Consider the following 20,798-nt stretch of genomic DNA (forward strand, 5'->3'; position numbering starts at 1 on the left):
GCCGTCAGGCAGCGGTGTCCTGCGGAGAAGCATCGGCGAGCAACATGTCCAAACGTGCAACGAAGTACCAGACAGCCCGGCGCTGTACCTCCCTTTGTCTGGAGGTCACCGCGCCCGCGAACTTTGAACCGGGGGGCCAGCGCGGTCGCTGGTTAGACCTCTCGGACGACCGTCGAGTGCTGGCTTTGTATTGGGCCGTTGGAGTGACAATGGTTCCTCGGGGATTATAAAGCCGCGACGCGGCCGCCTGGAAAACCGGATCCGCCGACCCACCGGGAGCAGAGTGCCGCTCTCGACTGGAGTGAGATGTGTCACGCGTTTTCGCCGGACGTCGCCGTGCGGGAACAGTCGCGTTTGCTGTGAGCTCTCGGCCCCCGTGCCGATCCGATCTTGTCCTGTATAATGACCTGTATATAATGTATAAAATCCCTTTCGTTATTCTCACCGACGCCTGACTCGGAGTCTTCGCTACCAACGCTCTGTCACGAAACGGGTGACGAGCGCTACGGGACCACCTCAAAGTCGTAATAGTAGTGACAGCGGTGCAAAGTCGTAACAGCACTTAGTAGGAATCCTAATAGTTCGAGCACCGGCTACGTACCAGATATGTGCCCGCAATATCCCCCACAAAATGCGTTGGCTTCCCACGGAGGTGTTTACTGCGCGCTCTGTTCTGTCAGCGCCGAAAGGCCGGCATGTCTCAGGAGGAGGGGGGGAAGCGACTTCCAGGTCGGCTTCCTTTGGATCACAAATGATGACGGACCGCTGCTCCTGCCACTTTCGTCAGCGGAAATATAACCTAAAGCGAATTTCGCTGCGAAAGGCTTCGACGCTGCCCTATCGCGTTCTCGGCCAGGAGTATAAACAGCGTGAAGGCGAAGCCACGCCGCATTTGGCGCGTATTTTACATGGTTTTCTTTTTCAGTATATTATGATGGAACTAGTGGTTGTGCCGTCATTTACTAAATGAAGCCTTGGTTGCCCTAATGCCATAATCAATAGATCGGCATCTATTCGCGAAAGAAAGAAAATAGAACTAAAGAAGCGTCTTTTTAATTACTTCTTTCAAGATACTTTTTTTAAAAGCAAGTACGAGTAGAAGACATCCTCAGTTAAGACACAAATACGTAATTAGCAACAAAGCATGGACAACACAAGTAACACGCACAATGCTATGAAGTAACTCACTTCTGGCTTGGAGGACGGCAGCAATATTGCCACGGGATAGTATTTCCAGTGACGAAGAGCCGAGCAGTAAGAAGACGACGACGACGATTGGAAGCTAGCGCGGGCTGTTGCCTCTTGGCCAACTGCGCCGAATCGCCTTGTAAATATACTTGTAAATAGCTTTTCGTCGGTGTCTTCCTCCGTAACATATCTGGTGGAGGTGGACGTTCCCTGTATCTCGTCACGGAGCTTCGCAGTGGACGTTACGTCGAGCCTTTCTTCATGGCTCCCGGCGACGACAACTCGACTCCGCCGGCTCCGACACCTGCTGCCACTTCGACGACCTACATCACTCTCCCCGCTCCCCGTGATCCGGGCGTATTCTCGGCAAAAGATGGGGGGGAAGACGTCGAGGACTGGATCAGCCTGTACGAACACGTCAGCCGCAATAACAGGTGGGACCCTACTATCATGCTCGCCAACGTAGTCTTTTACCTCGGTGGCACACCTCGAGTTTGGTATCGGACGCACGAAGATGAACTGACCAGTTGGGATTCGCTTAAGCAAAAGCTTCGAGACTTGTTCGGCAACCCCTACGGTCATCAACTTGCCGCGCAGAAGGCGCTTTCCGGTCGTGTGCAGACGTCAACGGAGCCCTACGTCACGTAAATTTAGGACGTCTTGGCTCTGTGCCGCAAAGCTGACGCACACATGACTGAGTCTGACAAGGTCTCCCACATCCTCAAAGGCATTGCCGATGACGCCTTCAACTTGCTCGTATTTAACAACGTGGCGACGGTGGATGCAGTTATAAAAGAGTGCCGCCGCCTGGAACTCGCTAAAAGCCGACGTATCGACCAACAGTTTGCCCGTCTGCCCAATACCCCAGCGACATCTTCCTGTGCCGACGCTCCTCGTCCCAACAACACTGGCGATGTTACCAGGATTTTCCGGCGTGAGATCGAGGCCGCCTATCCGGCTGCCTTCGACTCCAGCCCCTCCAACGCACCTGCAGTCACTGTTTCCCTGATCCAGGCAGTTGTCCGCCAGGGGTTCGCCAACGTGGGTATTCACACCATCATTCACACCGGCCAATCGCCCTGATACCCACCCGGCTTCTTCGATTCCACCCCGTCCCGCACCTCCTTACCCACCACGTTTCCGTAACCCCTCTGAATGGCGCACTGCAGACGACAAGCCAATTTGTTTTCACTGCCATCGAATTGGGCACATTTCTCGGCACTGTCGCAGTCACTGGAGTTCCCTGAACCAGTGTACATATACTGCCTACTCTCGCCCCCCAGGTGGCCTTTCTCGTCCCTATGCTGCCCGCTCAGATAATGCCGCCACCGATTCTCCTGCGCCGAACCACCCCTATTCTCGTTCGCCTTCGCCCCAATGACGACAATCTCGCTCCACCTAGCCCCCTCGCTCCTATTCGCCGACTCCCTTCGGACGCCGCTCCCAGCCGGAAAACTAGAAGATGCAGCGCCTCGAGATAACGCTGCGTTGCTCCCTATGCCGCCAAATCCTCTCCTGACGTTGCCCACTCATCTGAACCTTCTTGACGTGCAAGTCGACGGTGTTCCTGTATCTGCTGTCATAGACACTGGGGCGCATTTGTCGGTAATGAGTGCTGACCTGCGTAACCGGCTGAGGAAAATAAGCGCGCCCGCCACGACGCCTGTTGTCCGTGTCACCGATGGCGGAGCAGCCCCTGTAATTGGTATGTGTGCCGCCCGCGTCTCCTTCGCCGATCGCTCCACTACCGTGCTATTCACAGTCGTCGCTCACTGTCCCCACGACATCATCCTCGGCTTAGACTTCCTCTCCGCACATTCTGCTCTCATCGATTGCTCCGCGAGTACTCTCGGCCTCGACCTGCCTGTTCTGGATCCCGCTGAACAACACCCTACTCGCCTCAGTTCCGTCGACTTCGTTCGCTTGCCACCTTCGGCACTGACCTACGTTGACCTAGTGTCATCCCCACCAGTCCCCGACCGTCACTACATCGCGGCTCCTATGCAAGACGTCCTGCTTACACACGGGATCACAGTACCTCATACAGTTTTATCTATAACGGCGAATTTTGTCTGCCTGCCAGTGGTCAACTTTGGCTTGACGACACAAGTGCTGCCACGCGGGATGTCTCTGGCTCAGCTTTGCTCATTCGAGGATTACTCAGTAGCACCCATTGCAGTAGACGACACTTCATTCGATACTTCTCTACCATCGCAGTCGGCAAATTGTACCATCGCTGACTTACAAAAAATGATTGCGCCCGACTTGCCGTCCGAGCACGCTCGTGAACTCTACCGCGTTCTGTTTTCCTACAACGACATCTTTGACTTTAACGATCGTCCTTTGGCCCAAACAACAGCTGTTAAACATCGCATTAATACCGGCGATGCCCCTCCTATTCATCGCCGCCCGTATCGAGTATCACCGGCTGAGCGTCAAGTTATTCACACCGAAGTTCGCAAAATGCTTGCCAAGAACATTATTGAACCGTCATGTAGTCCATGGGCGTCACCTGTTGTGCTGGTAAAAAAGAAGGGTGGCTCATGGCGCTTTTGCATGGATTATCGGCACCTTAACAGGGTTACCAAACAGGACGTGTATCCCCTACCTCGGATTGATGACGCCCTTGACTGCCTCCACGGTGTTCGCTATTTCTCCTCTATTGACCTTCGCTCCGGCTATTGGCAGATTGCCGTGGACGATCTCGACCGCGAGAAGACTGCCTTTGTAACACCCGATGGTCTTTATCAATTCAAAGTGATGCCGTTCGGTCTATGTAACGCTCCTGCCAATTTTGAACGCATGATGGGCTCCCTTCTTCACGGTTTCAAATGGTCCACGTGCCTGTGCTACTTGGACGCCGTTATAGTATTCTCCCCAACATTCGCTACGCACCTCGAGCGCCTCTCAGCAGTCCTGGGCGTTTTTCGCCGAGCCGGTCTCCAACTCAACGCATCGAAGTGCCAATTCGGCCGTCGCCAGATTACCGTCCTTGGACATCTCGTTGACGCGAACGGAGTGCAACCGGACCCAGGCAAGATCCATGCTGTTACGCACTTCCCTGTTCCCAAGTGGGTCAAGGATGTGCGCAGCTTCATCGGCCTTTGCTCGTACTTCCGCCGTTTCGTGGAAAATTTCGCGGCCATAGCACGACCACTAACCAAGCTTTTGAAAAAAGACGCCCCTTTCCAGTGGGGCGATAACGAGGTCTCTGCATTCTCGCTTCTAATCGACCTTCTCATAACGCCTCCCTTTCTGGCCCATTTCGATCCTTCTGCGCCTACCTAAGTCCGTACTGATGCCAGCGGTCACGGAATTGGCGCAGTACTGGCTAAACGCTAGCGTGGCCACGACCGTGTTATCGCTTACGCCAGCAGGCTCCTCTCGCCCGCGGAGCGCAACTATTCTATCACTGAGCGTGAATGTCTGGCCCTAGTTTGGGCGGTTGCGAAGTTCCGCCCATACTTATATGGCCGACCCTTTTCCGTTATCACAGACGATTACGCGCTTTGCTGGTTACGCTCATTGAAAGACCCTACAGGAAGACTTGGTCGCTGGGCCTTACGCCTCCAAGAATATTCGTTCTCTGTCACCTACAAATCTGGCCGACTACACAAGGACGCTGACTGCCTGTCTCGCTACCCGGTAGACGAGCCTGACGACGCCGACAGTAGTAGCGCCAGCGGCATTTTCTCTGTGTCTGCCTTCGCTAACATCGCCGATTAGCAGTACCGAGACCTATCGCTGCGAGTACTCATCGAGCGTCTGCGCTCTACACCTACCGACGCATCCGTTCGCCGATATGTCCTCCAGGGCGGCATCCTGTACCGAAGGAACTTCCTTCCTGATGGCCCTGATCTTCTTCTTGTCGTGCCAAAACATCTACGACAGACTGTGCTCTTTGAGATGCATGACGCACCCACTGCAGGACATCTCGGGGTAACCCGCACGTGCGACAGCGTCCGCCGCCGCTTCTATTGGCCTGGTCTCGCTCGCTCCGTCCGACGCTATGTTGCTGCCTGTGATATCTGCCAGCGTCGAAAAACACCTCAGGTGCTACCTGCCGGTCATCTCCAGCCGATCACCGTCCCTGTGGAACCGTTCTTTCGTGTTGGATTAGACCTCCTCAGTCCCTTTTCCACGTCATCCTCTGGGAACAAATGGGTAGCCGTCGCAACTGATTACGCCACCCGATACGCTATCACGCGGGCTCTCCCTACCAGTTGCGCCACTGTGGTCGCGGACTTTTTCTTGCGCGACATTATCTTACTTCATGGCGCCCCGCGGAAGCTGCTTACTGACCGTGGTCGTAACTTCCTCTCGAAAGTTATCGCCGACATTGTGCGTTCCTGCTCTATTCAACACAAGCTGACTACCTCATACCATCCTCAAACCAATGGCTTGACAGAGCGGTTAAACCGTACTCTTAACGACATGCTGTGCAAGTACGTTTCGAAGGACCACCACGACTGGGACGTTGCCCTTCCTTACGTCACATTTGCTTATAATTCTTCCCGGCACGACACCGCCGGATTTTCTCCATTTTATCTACTCTACGGTCGCGAACCGACCTTGCCCCTTGACACGGTACTTCCTCCTGCTGCGACGTCAACAAACGAGTATGCGCGCGACGCCATCGCCCTCGCCGACCATGCACGCCAGCTTGCCCATGCTCGACTGACGTACTCGCAAACCACACAGCAGCGTCAGTACAACGCCCGCCACCGTGACGTACAGTTTTCGCCTGGTGCACTCGTGCTCCTGTGGTCGCCCTCTCGTCACGTCGGACTTTCAGAAAAGCTCCTTTCGCGTTACACAGGGCCCTACCGCGTGCTGGGCCAGGTGGCGCCTAAGACGTACGAAATTGCTCGTGTCAGCTCAACCTCGTCATCTACTCTGGCATCTAGTGATGTCGTGCACGTCGCTAGGCTCAAGACCTACTACACTGCTTCAGAGTCCGGCCTTTATTCGCTCCGGGACGGCGCATTTGCCGCCGGGGGTAGTGCTACGGGATAGTATTTCCAATGACGAAGAGCCGAGCAGTAAGAAGACGACGACGACGACGATTGGAAGCTAGCGCGGGCTGTTGCCTCTTGGCCAGCTGCGCCGTATTGCCTTGTAAATATACTTGTAAATAGCTTTTCGTCGGTGTCTTCCTACGTAACAATATCTTTGAGCGAGTGCCAGGAAGTGCGCCTTTCCACAGAGTATCCTCTGTGCGCTCGTACGAACGGTATACTGCTGGCTTCTACCGATGCATCTGATTTAACGTTCCACGGCACACTCGTCATGAGAGAAGCCGTGCAGTGGAAGGCTGCAGATTAATTTCGGCGTTCTGACGAGCACCCGAAAGCTGCTTACATGGGCGTCTTTTTTTTTCTTGTGCATTCCACCCTTACAGAAATACGGCCGCCGTGGTCGGGATCGAACTCATGACACCGCGATACTATAGCCACTGAGCGACCGCAGCTGGTGCGCGGCTATTGCACAGCTATTGCAAACGTTTAACTGAGCTGGAAAAAAAAGTGTATCAGGTGAATAACAATCTTTTTTTTTATTATTTACCCTTCCGTGCTTCGATCAGCAGACCAAACAGGCTTCACAATGGTTTCGCGAAATATTGGCTAAGTGGAACCATTGAATCGTTATTATAAAACGTGCAGCACCGTTATTGTTTCCCATCAAACATCAGAAGAGCAATATTTTTCTGCGAGCTTTTTCTTTTTTTTTTTGCATAAAGCACCTCTAATTGAAGTATCCGTCTGGCTGCTTGGCGGGTAAGTATTCTGAGCCTCACGACGAGAATAATCATGCTTCCATGTTTTTTTTATTTCTTTGGTAACTGCACAGATGCGGCAGTACTTGTTCAGGTTTTATGAGAACGTCTTTATCCGCTGCAGCACACTTCAAGCGTGGCTACAACCGCCGACGTAATGCTTTAACACCGAGTGGTACTTCACAGTAAACGCCATGACACAATATCATCTCACATCAAATGCAAAGCCAAAGTTCGCGAACACGGAGCATGACTCGTTGAAATCCTGATTTTTGCGTTTATACCACGCTTGCCAACGGCAGCACCCAGTCACCAGGCCGATTACGTTCGCATGATTATGGTACTTCACTGAGCGTTTGAAAGTACAATGTGAAGCGCTCGCGCGATATAGAGACAAAAACAGGCGAGTTCTGTGAGAAGAAAAAGAAGAACCTTGCACACACCTGTTTGCAAGGGAGCTTGGCATATCGAGGGAAGCTTGCGGCGCGGGTCCTCGAGGGAATATCGCAGCGTCAGACCCAACCGGACGGAATAGCGATCAACGAACAACGTTCCCGCGCTATGTTTGTAGTCCGTCCGAGGGTGCCAGGCGAACTCCCGCAGTGGATCGCCGTTCTCCCACACGTAGACGCCGTCTGGGGACCTCTGCAGCCCGATCCAGTAGCGGTCGAACTGGCGCGGGACTGTGGAAAGGTGACGGAAACATGGCGTCTATGAGGCTGCGTTAATTGGCTTTGCTGACTTCTCTTTACAATAAGAGTACCGTCGACTGAAATAAATTTTGGCGAGTTGACTGCCCTGGTTGGTATACGGCTATCAGGTTGTGCTTTTTTTTAGTATACATAGAGTTTTGAAAAATTAACTCGTGCAGATAGCACAATCATAATCCTTGAACTCAATGCGCCGTCAAACTTCCAGGTAAGAAGAGCAATGTTGTTCTGCTTACTTTTTTAGCAAAATGTTCACTGAGGCACAAAAGTTACTGGATCGCCAGTGTGTCTCGTCGCACGCTTTGGGAATGAATATCTCAAAGCTGGTGTCATCCTGTGAATTGTTCCAAGCAGATGCGCCTTGTCAACTCGAGTTTGCAATTTGTAAATTGAAATATGTGTCACAAATTAATTAACTCAAACGTTAATTAGTGATTATACATTTAGATTTCTCGTGCGATTAACAACCGTCTCTTCGAGTAATCTAGTTCAAGGACTGCAGTTGCGTTATCTGAGATCGGCGATTGAAAAAAATTTCTGCCAAGTATGAAAAAGAACCTAAACACAAAAAAACACCCCCTTTATATCATGGTGCAATGAGTTCACGGCGTTCTGTTTTCAATATCGGTATCGGTGTGAGTAATCACGCTGAAATTATAGTCGCAACAGAGAGGCCATGTAGAAAGCAGAAGTTCTGCAAAATATACGGGGGCGAGTTAAATAAAAGCAAGCCAATGCGAACATATGACTAACGGCGTGCTTTGTTTAAAAGTGGTCTCCATGAGCATTTAGACATTTGTCCCACTGACTAACAAGTCGTACGATTCCCGTCTCATAAAGCTCCTTAGGTTCCTGCTTCGAAGAGTCGGTAACTTGACTCTTTCACGTCAACGTCCGACACGAACCTGGTTCCCTTCATCTGGTTATTTAATTGCCCCAAAATGTGGAAGTCGCAAGGCGATAGGTCTGGGCTGTATGGCGGACGTTGCAGCGTTTACCACATGAAGTTTGCCAGTTTAGTGTTAACCGCATCAGCGACATGGGGACGGGCAATGTCGTGGAGCAAGATGACCCCATTCGTCTATATTCCACGTCGTTTGTTCTTGATTGCGACACGCAGCCGATCCGGCGTTTCACAATATCGGAAACGATTGATAGACTCTAAAGGTTTAGCAAACTCAATCAGTAATGGACCCTGGCGATTTAAAAAAAAAACTTCAACAGCACTTTTCCGGTGGAAATGATGGCCTTTACTTTCTTTGGGGGTGCTGAATTCGAATATTTACACTGTGAGCTGTGGCGTCCTGTTTCAGGCTGGTAGTAGTGGCACCATGATTCATCCCCAGTCACAATTGCAGACAAAAAGTCGTCACCCTCATTGTGATACCGGATCAGATGAGTCAAGGCAGCGCCATACCTCTCAGTCTTCTGGCGGTGGTTTCTATGATCTTCGCATCCATTACGCACACAAGAGCCGATAAAAAAGATGTTAATGAATTATGGTGTGAACCGAACTTCACACGCTCTGCCAGTTCATCGATGCTTATCCGCCGTTCTTGTCTACTCAGTTCATCAACCTTTGCAATTGTGTTGGGGGTGACTGTATGGTGACTTTGGCCCGGTCTTGAATCGTCTTTGCGACTTTCACGTCCTTTGAACCGTTTGCTCCAACGCTTCACAGTGGTCAATGAAATGCAATATTCAACGTACAGGGCACCGATACGACGACTAATTTCTTTTTGGGAAACATCTTCACCTGTCAAAAACCTCACGACACCACGCTGTTCAACTTTAGGAGTGTCCATTATGTCACGCAACCAGGTTCAAGCATTAAAGAACCTGTATCCTCACACCTTCGTGTAACTTTTGTAAATGAGAGATGCCGGTGTGCTATGCGCATGCCTCACACATAATGAACCCAACCATGGGCGCTATAACGTAAAACTATTCCAAACTTTGCTATTCCAATTCCGCAATCAGCCCACCGCGATTGGTCAGAAACTTTTTTGGGCCTCCCCCAATTCACCTGTGTGCTATGCGCATGCCTTGCACATAATGAACCCAACCATGGGCGCTATAACGTAAAACTATTCCAAACTTTCCTATTCCAATTCTGCAATCAGCCCACCGCGATTGGTCAGAAACTATTTTGGACCTCCCCCAATTCACCTGTCTGTCACGCGACGTCACGAAAACCGCGATAGCTCCCCATATGATATGACGTGTACACACTGATTATGCATAATTTGACCGAACAAAACAAAAATAGTTATTTCTGATTCGACACCTTTTTGCCATTAGCCCTCGGCTATTGGTCAAAGGTTCTCGGGCTGCGTCCACTTCACCTGCCTCTCACGCGACGTCACAAAACCGCAGAAATCTTACCGCGTCAAAGTGACGCGTACTCGTTAAAGATGCATTAATATGCCGAACAAAACTGAATTTTCTTCTGAATAGCCGCAGGCTGCCCCGTTCCGAAAAGAATAAAAGATGGCTGCTGCCGATCGCTCCGGCACTGGCTACTCGCCCCTGCCGGAGAGCATGGGTTTACTTGCGTGTAATAAAAGTTTTTGCATGGCCGTGTAACGTTTTATAGAACTTTCGGTACGTTTACGACCCAGTTCTGCCAGCTCTTCTTTGCTGAGGATCCGTTTTAGCGTCATTTTTAAGCTTCCGTTGCATGTCACCGCGATTGTCGACGAGCCACCGCAGGCTAAGTAAGAGAAAGCGGACGAATCGCAGACGCCGGCGCCACGCTCTTCATCCGGTTATCGATATTCAGTGCAGTGGCTCGGCCCCATCGAATCCCTCTCCACTTGAGCGTGCTCATCGCGTATTGTGAGCCAATTAGTTAAGACAAGCCGCTCAGTGCAGGCAATGTTATTCGTTTTTCAAGCAAACAAAAGTGACCTCCTATGAATGAGAGGAGCATTTGATTGGTTTGTTCAGACAACCCTGCGGGTGACCGTCCGATTCTTGCGTCAGCGGTTACGCAAATTTGACGCCAGGAGATTGGAATAAAAACATATTGGAATAGCTTTACGTTATACGGCCCCATTGTTGCGCAGGGTGGGTAGGCTCACTTTCACTTGACTCGCCCTCATACATTAGAAATGCGAATATACAGATTGATAAAGGACAAAGAAGTGTCACCGGAAACAAAGTTCACTGCACGTATACAAAAAACCTCGAACATGATATGTAAATATACATATAAGTCTCCAAAAAATCTACGTATCTAAGAAAAAGTCATTGTATATAATGCGTCAAACAAGGCAAATAAACATGTTGCGCAACGAAAGATTCACAGATCACAGAATCCTAAGGCCCCCCACTCACTCCATCCACTCCCCCTAATGTATCGCGCGCGACCTAAGGCGGCACGGTTCCTGCCCACTTTTCTCCCTTGCGCACACAAGAATGAACCAGCATCTTCGGCTCGCCCATGCCACCCTGCACCCCCCAACAGTTTCACTCGCACATACAGCATGCGGCGCGTGGTCACGATTTTATCGCCCTTGGACTTTGTACGGAACATGAGGGCGACAGCAGGAATGCACCTCCATGGAGTGTCCATATAATTGCTACCGCAATAATATAATAAGGATATCCGGTAACTGAAGCGTCCCGTGGCCCATTATTTCCCTCAAAGAAGTAACAAAATCGAACTTTCCCCACGCGACAATTCGCTGCGACGCAACAATGTCTTTTTAGAGCGCAGCTCTTTGGCGTCCGTTCCTGGGTTTCGCGTCGTCGTCGGCGTCGTCGTCGGCGTCGGCGTCGTCGTCGGCCTCGTAACCAGCTCCGCCCCCCTTTCATCCCCCCAGCGCTAGCAGCGACCGACTGATACCGCTGGATGCCGCTGACGCCGCTAGAGAGTCAAGATAACGTGACTGCATAGAACACCGTCGCCGCCATGCAGAAAGAGGAGGAAAGGGTCCCCCCCCCCCCTGTTCTTGTGTGGCGGATAGCTGGGGTTGACTCACTATCGCCGTCAGCGGCATCAGTCAGTCGCTGCTATCTCTTCCCTCCTCCCTTTATCGTGTTGTCCGCTTGCTGCGCGCGCTTCTGCCCCCATCGTTTGCCGCTGGGTGTACACGCCGCCCCCCTCCGCTTCCGCTTACTGCTGGTTGCTCTCGACGGCGGCGATGAGCCTCCGCTTCGGCGGCGCGAACTGCAGGGTCTTCTCGGCGGCGGCGATGAGCTTCTGCTTCAGCCTCGCTTACTGCTGGTTGCTCTCGACGGCGGCGATGAGCCTCCGCTTCGGCGGCGCGAACGGCAGGGTCTTCTCGGCGGCGGCGCTTAGCCTCTGCTTCCCCCACGGCTGTGACAACCTCGCGAGGCACTTGTATAGATCTCGTCTTTGAGAATCAAGCATTGGTGTACCAAGTCGAACATATATCAGTCTATTTCTCCGACCACAAAGCTTCCTTCATGACTGTCAAGAACTGTTAGTGGAGTCTTTGTTAAAGGAATACGTGTGAAAAATAAAAAAAAATTATGTGATAGCGCATACATGTGTTGCTCGATTTCTTTGCCTCAATCTATCCAAAAGGTGAAACAGCTTATTTGCTGCGCTCAAATTTCGCATTAGGAAGTAACGTAATCGTCGGTAATTTTTTTTTATTTTGTGGGGCGGGGGCACCGAAATTTAAAAAAAAACTCAAAGGAAAGCATGTTGGCCACAGTCGAATGCCTACTTCGGGCACTTAATGCGGCTACCGAAGGAATATCGAAGAAAACCTGAGACGCTTGTTCCACATATAAGCATACGCATACTGCTCGGTATCCTACACCGGCGAGACAAGAATTTCCCGAGAGGTTGCGCTCAAGCGAACACGTTGCAATCCGTCGAGTCCCCACAGTGATGGCAGCGAGCGACCATTGTTTCTTTTTCTCGTCTACTAGCCGGAAAACGTCCAGAACTCTGCCCGGCGAAAATCCTCTCCGTCAGAGAAAAACGAACGCGCACCCAAGTGCGGCGCGCGGTGGTCGGGGCAACACGAGAAAAACGCAAGCTGGCTCTGGCACCCCGCGGGTAGCGCGAACAAGAAAATTGAAGAGGCTCAATGTATCCTCGCGAATAAAATTCAAAGTAGGAAAATAAATAAGAACGTAGTTACCTTTGCTGACTTTAGTGTCTAGACATGTATGCTTTGGAGCAGGTGAAAAAATACGTTGATATTCTTTTCTGTGACACGACGGCACAAATGAACCACCACAACGCTTCGTCTCATCGGACATCGCTGCATGCTGTGTCAACTTGTCTGATAGTGTGTTTATTTTTATTTATTTCACGTACTTTCAAGGCTTGTAGGCGTTACAGAAAGGAGTGGAGTCAAAGCAAGAAGTAATGCAGTAAAAATACAAACAAAAGGTATTAACAAAAAATATTAACAAAAGACATTCTGAACAGCGGTCTTGAAGTTGGTAGGGTCGGTGATGAGTGCGATTGATGCGAGAAGGCGATTCCGGTCCGCCTTTGTGCTAGGAATGAGTGAGTCACTGTACCGGTTTGTACGGCACAATGGCACCCAGATTTTAAGGCTGTGGTCAGTGCGGGCCGAAATATAAGATGGAGGGGCAAGAAGGGTTTCCTTTATAAGGGGGTTCAAGTGAAAAATTTTGTGAAAGACGGAGAGACGGGAACATTTGCGGCGTGACGAAAGATCAGGTAAGTTAAGAGTTCGTTTCATTGAAGAGATACTTGCATAGCGAGAATAATTGGATAAAACAAAGCGTGCACCGCGGTTTTCAATACTTTCAAGAGTAGAAACTAATGAAGACTGAGTCAGATCCCAAATGGCTGAAGCATACTCCAATTTGGAGCGAACTAAAGTTTTGTAAAGAGTTAGCGTCAGGGAAGAAGGGGCAGAGCTAAAAATAAGGCGCAAGTAACCAAGCATGCGGTTAGCGTTTTTAGTAACATAGTCAATATGCGAGTGCCAAGAAAGGTTATTTGATATGTGAAGGCCGAGATACTCCTAAGAGGTAACTGACGTCACAGGTGCACCATTAATAAAGTACGTGTGCGTGGCAGTGTTACGAGATATACGCATGGCCTTGCATTTATTTGAATTTAGTTGCATGCACCAATTAGAACACCACTCAGTCATGCGGTTAAGGTCGTCTTGCAGCTCTTGGGAATCTGAATGATTAGTAATTTTACGGTAAAGAACACAGTCATCCGCGAAAAGCTTTATGGAAGAGGAAAGAACGCAGTTCGGAAGATCGTTAATATAGATTAGAAAGAGAAGTGGACCCAGGACTGAGCCTTGAGGAACACCTGCTGGTACATTAGAAAACCGAGAATTACAGTTATTAGCGTTTACAAACTGCGTCCTGTTAGAAAGAAAATGTTTTATCCACTCGAGTACATTTACGTCCAAGTTAAGTTCAGTCAGCTTAAGCAGAAGTAAATCAAGGGTCCTAGCCTAAAGAAGAAGGCCTATATGTGCTACCGAGTATGTGCCCCAGAGACCGCTCTTTGCCGTGATGTTCCGGCTATATACGTATACTAAACACAAATAAAATTATCATACGGCAGGATTCGAACAGAGGACCTCCTAGGATAGCGGGCCGATCTTCTAACCATTAGGACACGGCCGCATGGCTCAGTAGGCAGAAGAGAACATCCTTAAGAATTGCCCACGTGCAAGCTTTCAGAAGCTTGGCTAGTTTTATTACACTATCAATTATTTGATATTCTGCGGATTTTTCCGTTGTCAATAATTGCACATAAATATACTTACTTATTACTTATATTACGTTATTAGCAACAGGGGGCGAAAAATCTCTAGGCGTGTTCGTGTTTCAATCGCGGAGACTGGTGCACAGAAAAGCTGTATTCTAAGACCTCAGGTTCGGCACGTTCGCCTACTGGAAGTAATTGTAACACAGTCTATGAAGGCCATGCATGCCCTGCCGGCTCGTGTCATCGTTTTCCTACACGTAGTAGCTAGGGCGGCTAGAATATAGTAACGGCCGGTTGCGGGATTTCTGCACCGAAACAGCGCGGCCCTCCCGTCGAGAAAACATGCCCCCGCATGTTGTCAGGACGCCGGCCGAGGAGCGCGAGCGAAACGCAGTCATCGCATTGAAGCACGGCGGGTCCGCATACGCGCCCAGACCGCTCCGTCGGTTCAGATGCACAAACAATGCGCCACTATCTTGTGCGGCGCACGCTGCAGCGCAATGCCGGAGGCGCCCCAGATGTGGCACTGCGGCAACGGGAGGTCGAGGCTCAGCGACAACGTTGACAAACCCGTGTGGTTAAAAAACGCGCGAACCTGACTTGCCTCCCGCGGTGAGCATGCCGTAGTACGGGAACGCGAAGTCGACCCGGGGCGATAAGGCCCGACAAGACCCTCTGTTTGTAACCGATGCTGCTCGCAGTCGTCGAGCTCCCTCTGTTTCTGTGCCCTGCTCACGCCCCAGCACGCATGTTTGCTTCGTCAGCTTATGTTTACTGCCTTCATACTGCCACTATGCAGCTGCGAGCCTTACACTTCGAGTAATATTCTATCATGATGCTACCGCAGTTCAGTGCTTCGCCCGTTATGGCGAAGCTGTTATTTCTAAATAAATAAATCAATGAAACTGTCGAGCAGCCGGCTTCGAACAGGGAACCTCTGACACAGAAGCCAGATATACTCTAACACGCCATTAACGTTTTTCGCCAAAATCGCCGGGCCTCATAAGCGCGTCGTAGTTTTCGCAAGCAAAACCTAGGAAATATTTAAAATTGATCAACACGTCATCACACGCTAAAATGAGGGCCGATCGCTAAAATAGCGTAGTCTAAAATTATGAGCCGACAGCGAAAATCCTACAGTCAAAACATTTCAGAGACCAACGATTCTGCTACTCTCGTCACGCGAGGGCTGAGGCGTTTGAGTACGGTTCATTGTGACGGCGACCCTATATCACCCCGAACTCACTCAGGAAGCCTTTGTTTTTCATCAGCTTCAATGTAGAGGTTAATAACCTTCCTACATTTATGCTCATATTATTTAACTGAAGTCCATAGCACACTTCGCCCACTCTGCGTTATTCATCTTTTTACACCTGTTCCCTTAAACAAACAATGCAAAGTAGCCCACGCATATGTGTGGTCGCTCGTGTTCGGACCGTGTCACACGCAGTCGGAAAGTACCGCATACCAAAACGAAAGACACAAACAAAAAGTGCCTACAGTGGAATCTCTACAAAAGCTAGAAATTGCTAACAGAACGCCACCTCAATTTGTGCGAAAAATTAATCGTCTTGATTGATGGCTACCCACGACGACAGGCCTGGCCGTCACGACAGCCAACCTGCTTCGGGGACACTTCCGCCTATCTTTGTGCGACCACGGTCTGTGTACATAACCCATGGTCTCTTGATCATCAGCGATGCTGCAGCATATTGAGTCAGTGCGGTGCACAATAAGAAAACTCGTATATGCAATTAACATCAATCCATGATATGGCACTAATTTCCCACCACGGGAGCGAATCAATTTTCTTTTTCAGAATGCGGATAAAAGACAGGTGCAACGTAAACTGCACTCACCATCGTTCGGAGCGAGCAGTAGCGCGAGAGTGTAGGACAATGAAGAGTTATCCACGAAAGCCAAGTGCCCATTACTGGCGCGACACTTCTCAGCAGCTCGCTCGTAATCCAACGGCGACAAGTTTAGCCACAGACAGGTGTTCTTGCTCGACAAGTCCAGCCACCCTCCTTTTGGACAAGGATTGAGGGCTCGAAAAGAAGAAAAAGAAACGGTAAATGCGTTGAGACGGCAAATATGAAAGGTGTGAGCGCGTAATGCTAGAAGTATAATCTCACGCGTGCCTCAAACCGACAGATGAATTTAGTAAATTTAAACTAGGCCTACGATGCCGAGATAGCCTGAAGCATAAATTGGTTGTCAGCACGTTCCTTGTTTGAGGGTTTGCTCTTTCCAGTACGCAAACTGGTGGCTCTGCCGCGTGCTAATAGGTTCCGAAGGTGCAAAGGAACCAATTCGTATAGCAGTGGCACAACATGGAGAATCAGAGTTGCCAGGAAAGCTTAGCTTCTGTTTCGTTGTTGGTTTACAAGTACCGTGTGCTCTGGGGCGCAGCGTGATAAGGGGGCAGGGCTGCGCATCACTCTGTGCTTAGTGAAGTATGCGAGACGTAACGTGGAGAGAGGGGCCGTGAATCTTGATGCACAAGCCTAAAGCAGGCAAGTTCGACGCCAAGTGCGGCACAGTTAGTTTCCCGTAAAGGTGTATTCTCATCATAGCCCGGCATAGTAACCGTATGTCGTGGTGAGAATTATGCCTGTTGTGGTAATTTCTAGCAATACCCATTGTATCGTCGCAGTTTGCACGATAGCGGAGCCACAGAGCATAAGGGTCTTTCAGAGCTGTCCCACAAAACACCGCGCGATTGTTCAGAGAAATATATACGAATTCAGCTGTCACTTAGCGTATGGTGTTAACGAGGGAAAATGATAATGATGCTGAGTAACAACTGAAAGCAATGCGTTTAGTTGTCATTGAGCCCCGGAAAAAACCTAAGAGAGGCAAAGCCCTAACACAGTTAAAGCGCATGATCAGGAAAGTTGTTGACGATGCAAAGAAAAACTGAAAAATACCAAAAGTGCCGAGTACCTCAGTGCCACCATACATCTCTACGCTCAAAAATTACAGAAGCGCTGTAGAACGTCAAAGAGAGGGAAACAAAGTGTATTTATTTATACTTATGAGCTGCGCCATGAGGTTCCATGAACTTCAGGACGTAGACCCAAGCATTGCCCTCTAGTCCTTTCCCTCCTCCTCAGATCCTCGAGCCCATACAACACCAACATTTCATTTGACGTTGCTGGTGTATGTATACGCTGTGCTTCATAGGCGCTAACTACACTGAGCCATATCTGTACATTCCGGTACCTTTCTGTAAATTAGTTTTTAAAAGAAGTTACACACCCATAGCCTATTGTCTTTAGATTCTACGAAAGACAAAGTCGAGGCAGAAATTGATGCGAAGTACTTACCACGGAAAAAGGAGCGGTACCTAAACGCGCACTTTCCCCCCCGTTCATCGGAGCACGATGTTTGCGTAACATTGCCCGAGTATTCCAAGAAGCAGCTGGTCGCATTTGCGCCATGGGGCAAGATGATTGGTACCAGCAGCTCCGACCTGCAGGCCAACAAAGAGGTGCCCGTAAGAACACGCGGTGATGTTAATTTTAGAAAAGCTTACGTTAACGGATGCTTTGATTAGACGAAAATGAAGACGTGCATTAACGAGACAGATTTTCTAGAAAAAAATGGTTGATTTGGCTAATGACTGGCAAAGATGAAATCTCATTTCATTGTAGATTGTTTCTGATGTACGACGTGTTGTTTAGGCAGCGCGGACACAAGGTATGCATGATGTGACGCTCACCAGCGTCGCGATTAACATGATAAAAAGAATGCCAGCTTTTTTTTTCTATTCAGCTGTCTTCGCACACAGCTAAGACAAACTAACGCTCTCCTGTCAGCGCCGCTCTCGATCTACTCTTGGGGCAAATTCTTAGCCTTCTACGCCGATTACGACGACTTCTTCTGGAACCAAGCGTCGTCGCGGTAGCTAAGTGGTGTCGGGTGCGGCTGCTGAACATTTGGTCAGGCGTTAGTGATGCGGCTGTATGGCGGGTGTACTCCGACGAAAGTGGACCACGGGCATGCTCGTATACTATAGGGTTTAGAAGTTAGGAGTCCTTAAAACGATGGAGTGGTTCAAATTATTTGGGTGTTTTGCTAGACAACGGCTTTAATAGCCCGGTATCCAGCTTTCTATTTCCCCGGTCTGCTTCCCCTGCTTGGAGCAGCAGGGCTCGAGACATGTCCCTCGAGACAACCTCTCCCCGTTTTCACTTATTACAGTCTAACTTACGACTTACAATCCTATCATTGTTCGTACTCCGTACCGAGCCTAATATTACGCAATGCGGCTCTGACAAATGCATCGTTCGGCCGTGTTCATTCGCTGATGGCGGCTCTCTGGCGCGGTATAGGAAATTGCGCTGACATTTCAGGCATCTTAATGTATTAGCTACAAAGCAACGTAGTGTACTTCTTACATGACCCGTGGCAAGAAACTTGCACGTTGTTTTGAGCGATTCTATATCCAAATAGTAGATTGATAAATTACCACCACAATCTGCATTTGGGCTCAAATTATAGCAAGACAAGTTGAGGGGGACGCAGGACTTAAGCCTAACGTGGCACGCGGTGGTGCGTAGATTTCAGAACCAGACGCGCATCCGCACGGCTTCCGAGGCAGAGAAACGCGCGTTGATCTCCGAGCCTCTGCATTGGATCGGGGATACTGGTTTCGACTGATAGTTCCTTATAGGGCAGTTCAATAGTGTTTAATGAAAAACATATTGGTAAGATGGTACTACTTAATAATAGCTACCGAAGGTTAAAGTTGTTATCCACCCGAATGTAGCACGAAGCTGCAAAGAAAACCCATACGGGGTCTCTCAAAAATAACGCTTCACACATGAGGAAAAAATTCGTCTTGGTCCACAATTGATTGGTCAACAATAATTATTATTAGAATATATGTGCACATTTCGGGAAGCAGTCCTGTAAGCTAAACGTGACTGACCTAATATCAGCTACTACGTTAATTAGCTAGAAATGAAGTTATTTTTGTGAGCTTCAGTTGTTGGCGTTATTTCATATAAATATATAGTAGACGTATTATAGTTAAGATAAAGCAGGAGCCTCCGCCCAGTGTCCACTTTGTCGTCACTTATAAATCCTTACGACGACGCTGTAGTAGTCGACGGGAATATCATAGCATCAACAGTTGTAAATATTTCGAGAAATTCCAGACTGTGTGCACTGAGTTACATTGTTTTTCTTCGTTTTTTTTTCTTTATCAGTATGCGAAAGTATATTGTACTATTTTTCTAATTCGGGTCAGTACCCTGGGAACCAAAGAAAAAGTAAACTGCTCGTGTTAAATATCGGTATGATACATTAGGCATCAGAAGGGTATTGAAGTAATGAATTCTTTAGGTAAGTAATTAATTAATATTATCAGAGGACTGGCCTGTGGCCTAAACGGGCTAAAGTGAAAACTTGGGCGAGTTGGTATGACATACTTGTATTTATAAAACTGTGCAACAAGACAAGAGATCGGACGAAGAAAGACGCACAGCGAGGTTATTTGGCGGGTGGGGACTGAGGGGAGGGGGGCTTGAATTTGTCTTTCAAGTGATTGGAGGGAGTCACAAGAATGGAAAATAAATCAATAAAAAAAATGTAGCACCCTAGTACAACACTCGTTGAATGTACCAAGTGTTTTTAATGTTTTCACTCCCTCGACTTCGTCCTGAAATCTGGACCCCTCTGACCTGATACAAGCAATTCCCTTACACGCACGTATTAGTTCCTGATATGAGCCGTGTTTTTTTTTAGGTTTAGGATTTCCTTGCAGGTTCTAAGGCGATGTAGAAAAATATAGGAGCAGGTAAGAGATTGCCGCCCACTTTCATATGTCCAATAAGAGAATACTGAAAGTGAACGACTTACTCCTTCTGGTAAAAGTGAAGGATGCTTGAATAAGTGGCAGTTATACGGCACTGCAAATAGTTCGCCGAATAAAGAAAATTACAAGCACTGTTTCGTGATAGTTGGAGCTCAACGTCCTAACGTTACATGAGGGACGCTGTACAGCACAGCGATTCGGATAAATTTAGGCCTCGTGGGGTTCTTTACCATGTTTAAAAAGCGCGGTGCACGAGCGTCTACGAATTTCACTGCAATCATAATGCGGCTTTCCCGGTTGGGAATGAAATCCGCGACCTCATTTCCAGCAGCCGAGCAACCCTAGAGCCACTCAGCCACCTCGGCTGGTGTGTTGCGCTTTGCCGTTTGAAGCCAACTGCAAATAGCATCTTTTTTTTTTTTTGTACCATGGGCACTATAACGTAAAATCCCAAACTTTTCTATTCCAATCTGCAATGAGCCCTCCGCGATTGGTGAAAAACATTTTTGGACCACGCCCACTTCATCGGTCTGTCACGCGACGTCACGAAAACTGCAATAGCTCCCCATCTGATATGACGTGTACACACTGATTATGCATGATTTG

At 49.1% G+C, this 20,798-nt stretch overlaps 1 protein-coding gene across 1 annotated transcript in view; it reads right to left on the bottom strand.

Moving 5' to 3' along the window:
• Positions 1 to 20,798, bottom strand: part of LOC142566758 (uncharacterized) — a 170,737-nt gene that overhangs the window by 68,265 nt on the left and 81,674 nt on the right. The window contains exons 13-15 of the mRNA XM_075677648.1: positions 17,698 to 17,843; positions 16,228 to 16,416; positions 7,408 to 7,647 (exon numbers count right to left, since the gene is read on the bottom strand). Of these exons, the coding sequence (XP_075533763.1) occupies positions 7,408 to 7,647; positions 16,228 to 16,416; positions 17,698 to 17,843 (575 nt within the window). The remainder of the gene's footprint in view (positions 1 to 7,407; positions 7,648 to 16,227; positions 16,417 to 17,697; positions 17,844 to 20,798) is intronic.

Source organism: Dermacentor variabilis, unplaced genomic scaffold, assembly GCF_050947875.1.
Source record: "Dermacentor variabilis isolate Ectoservices unplaced genomic scaffold, ASM5094787v1 scaffold_13, whole genome shotgun sequence".
NCBI classification, from domain to species: Eukaryota; Metazoa; Arthropoda; class Arachnida; order Ixodida; family Ixodidae; genus Dermacentor; species Dermacentor variabilis.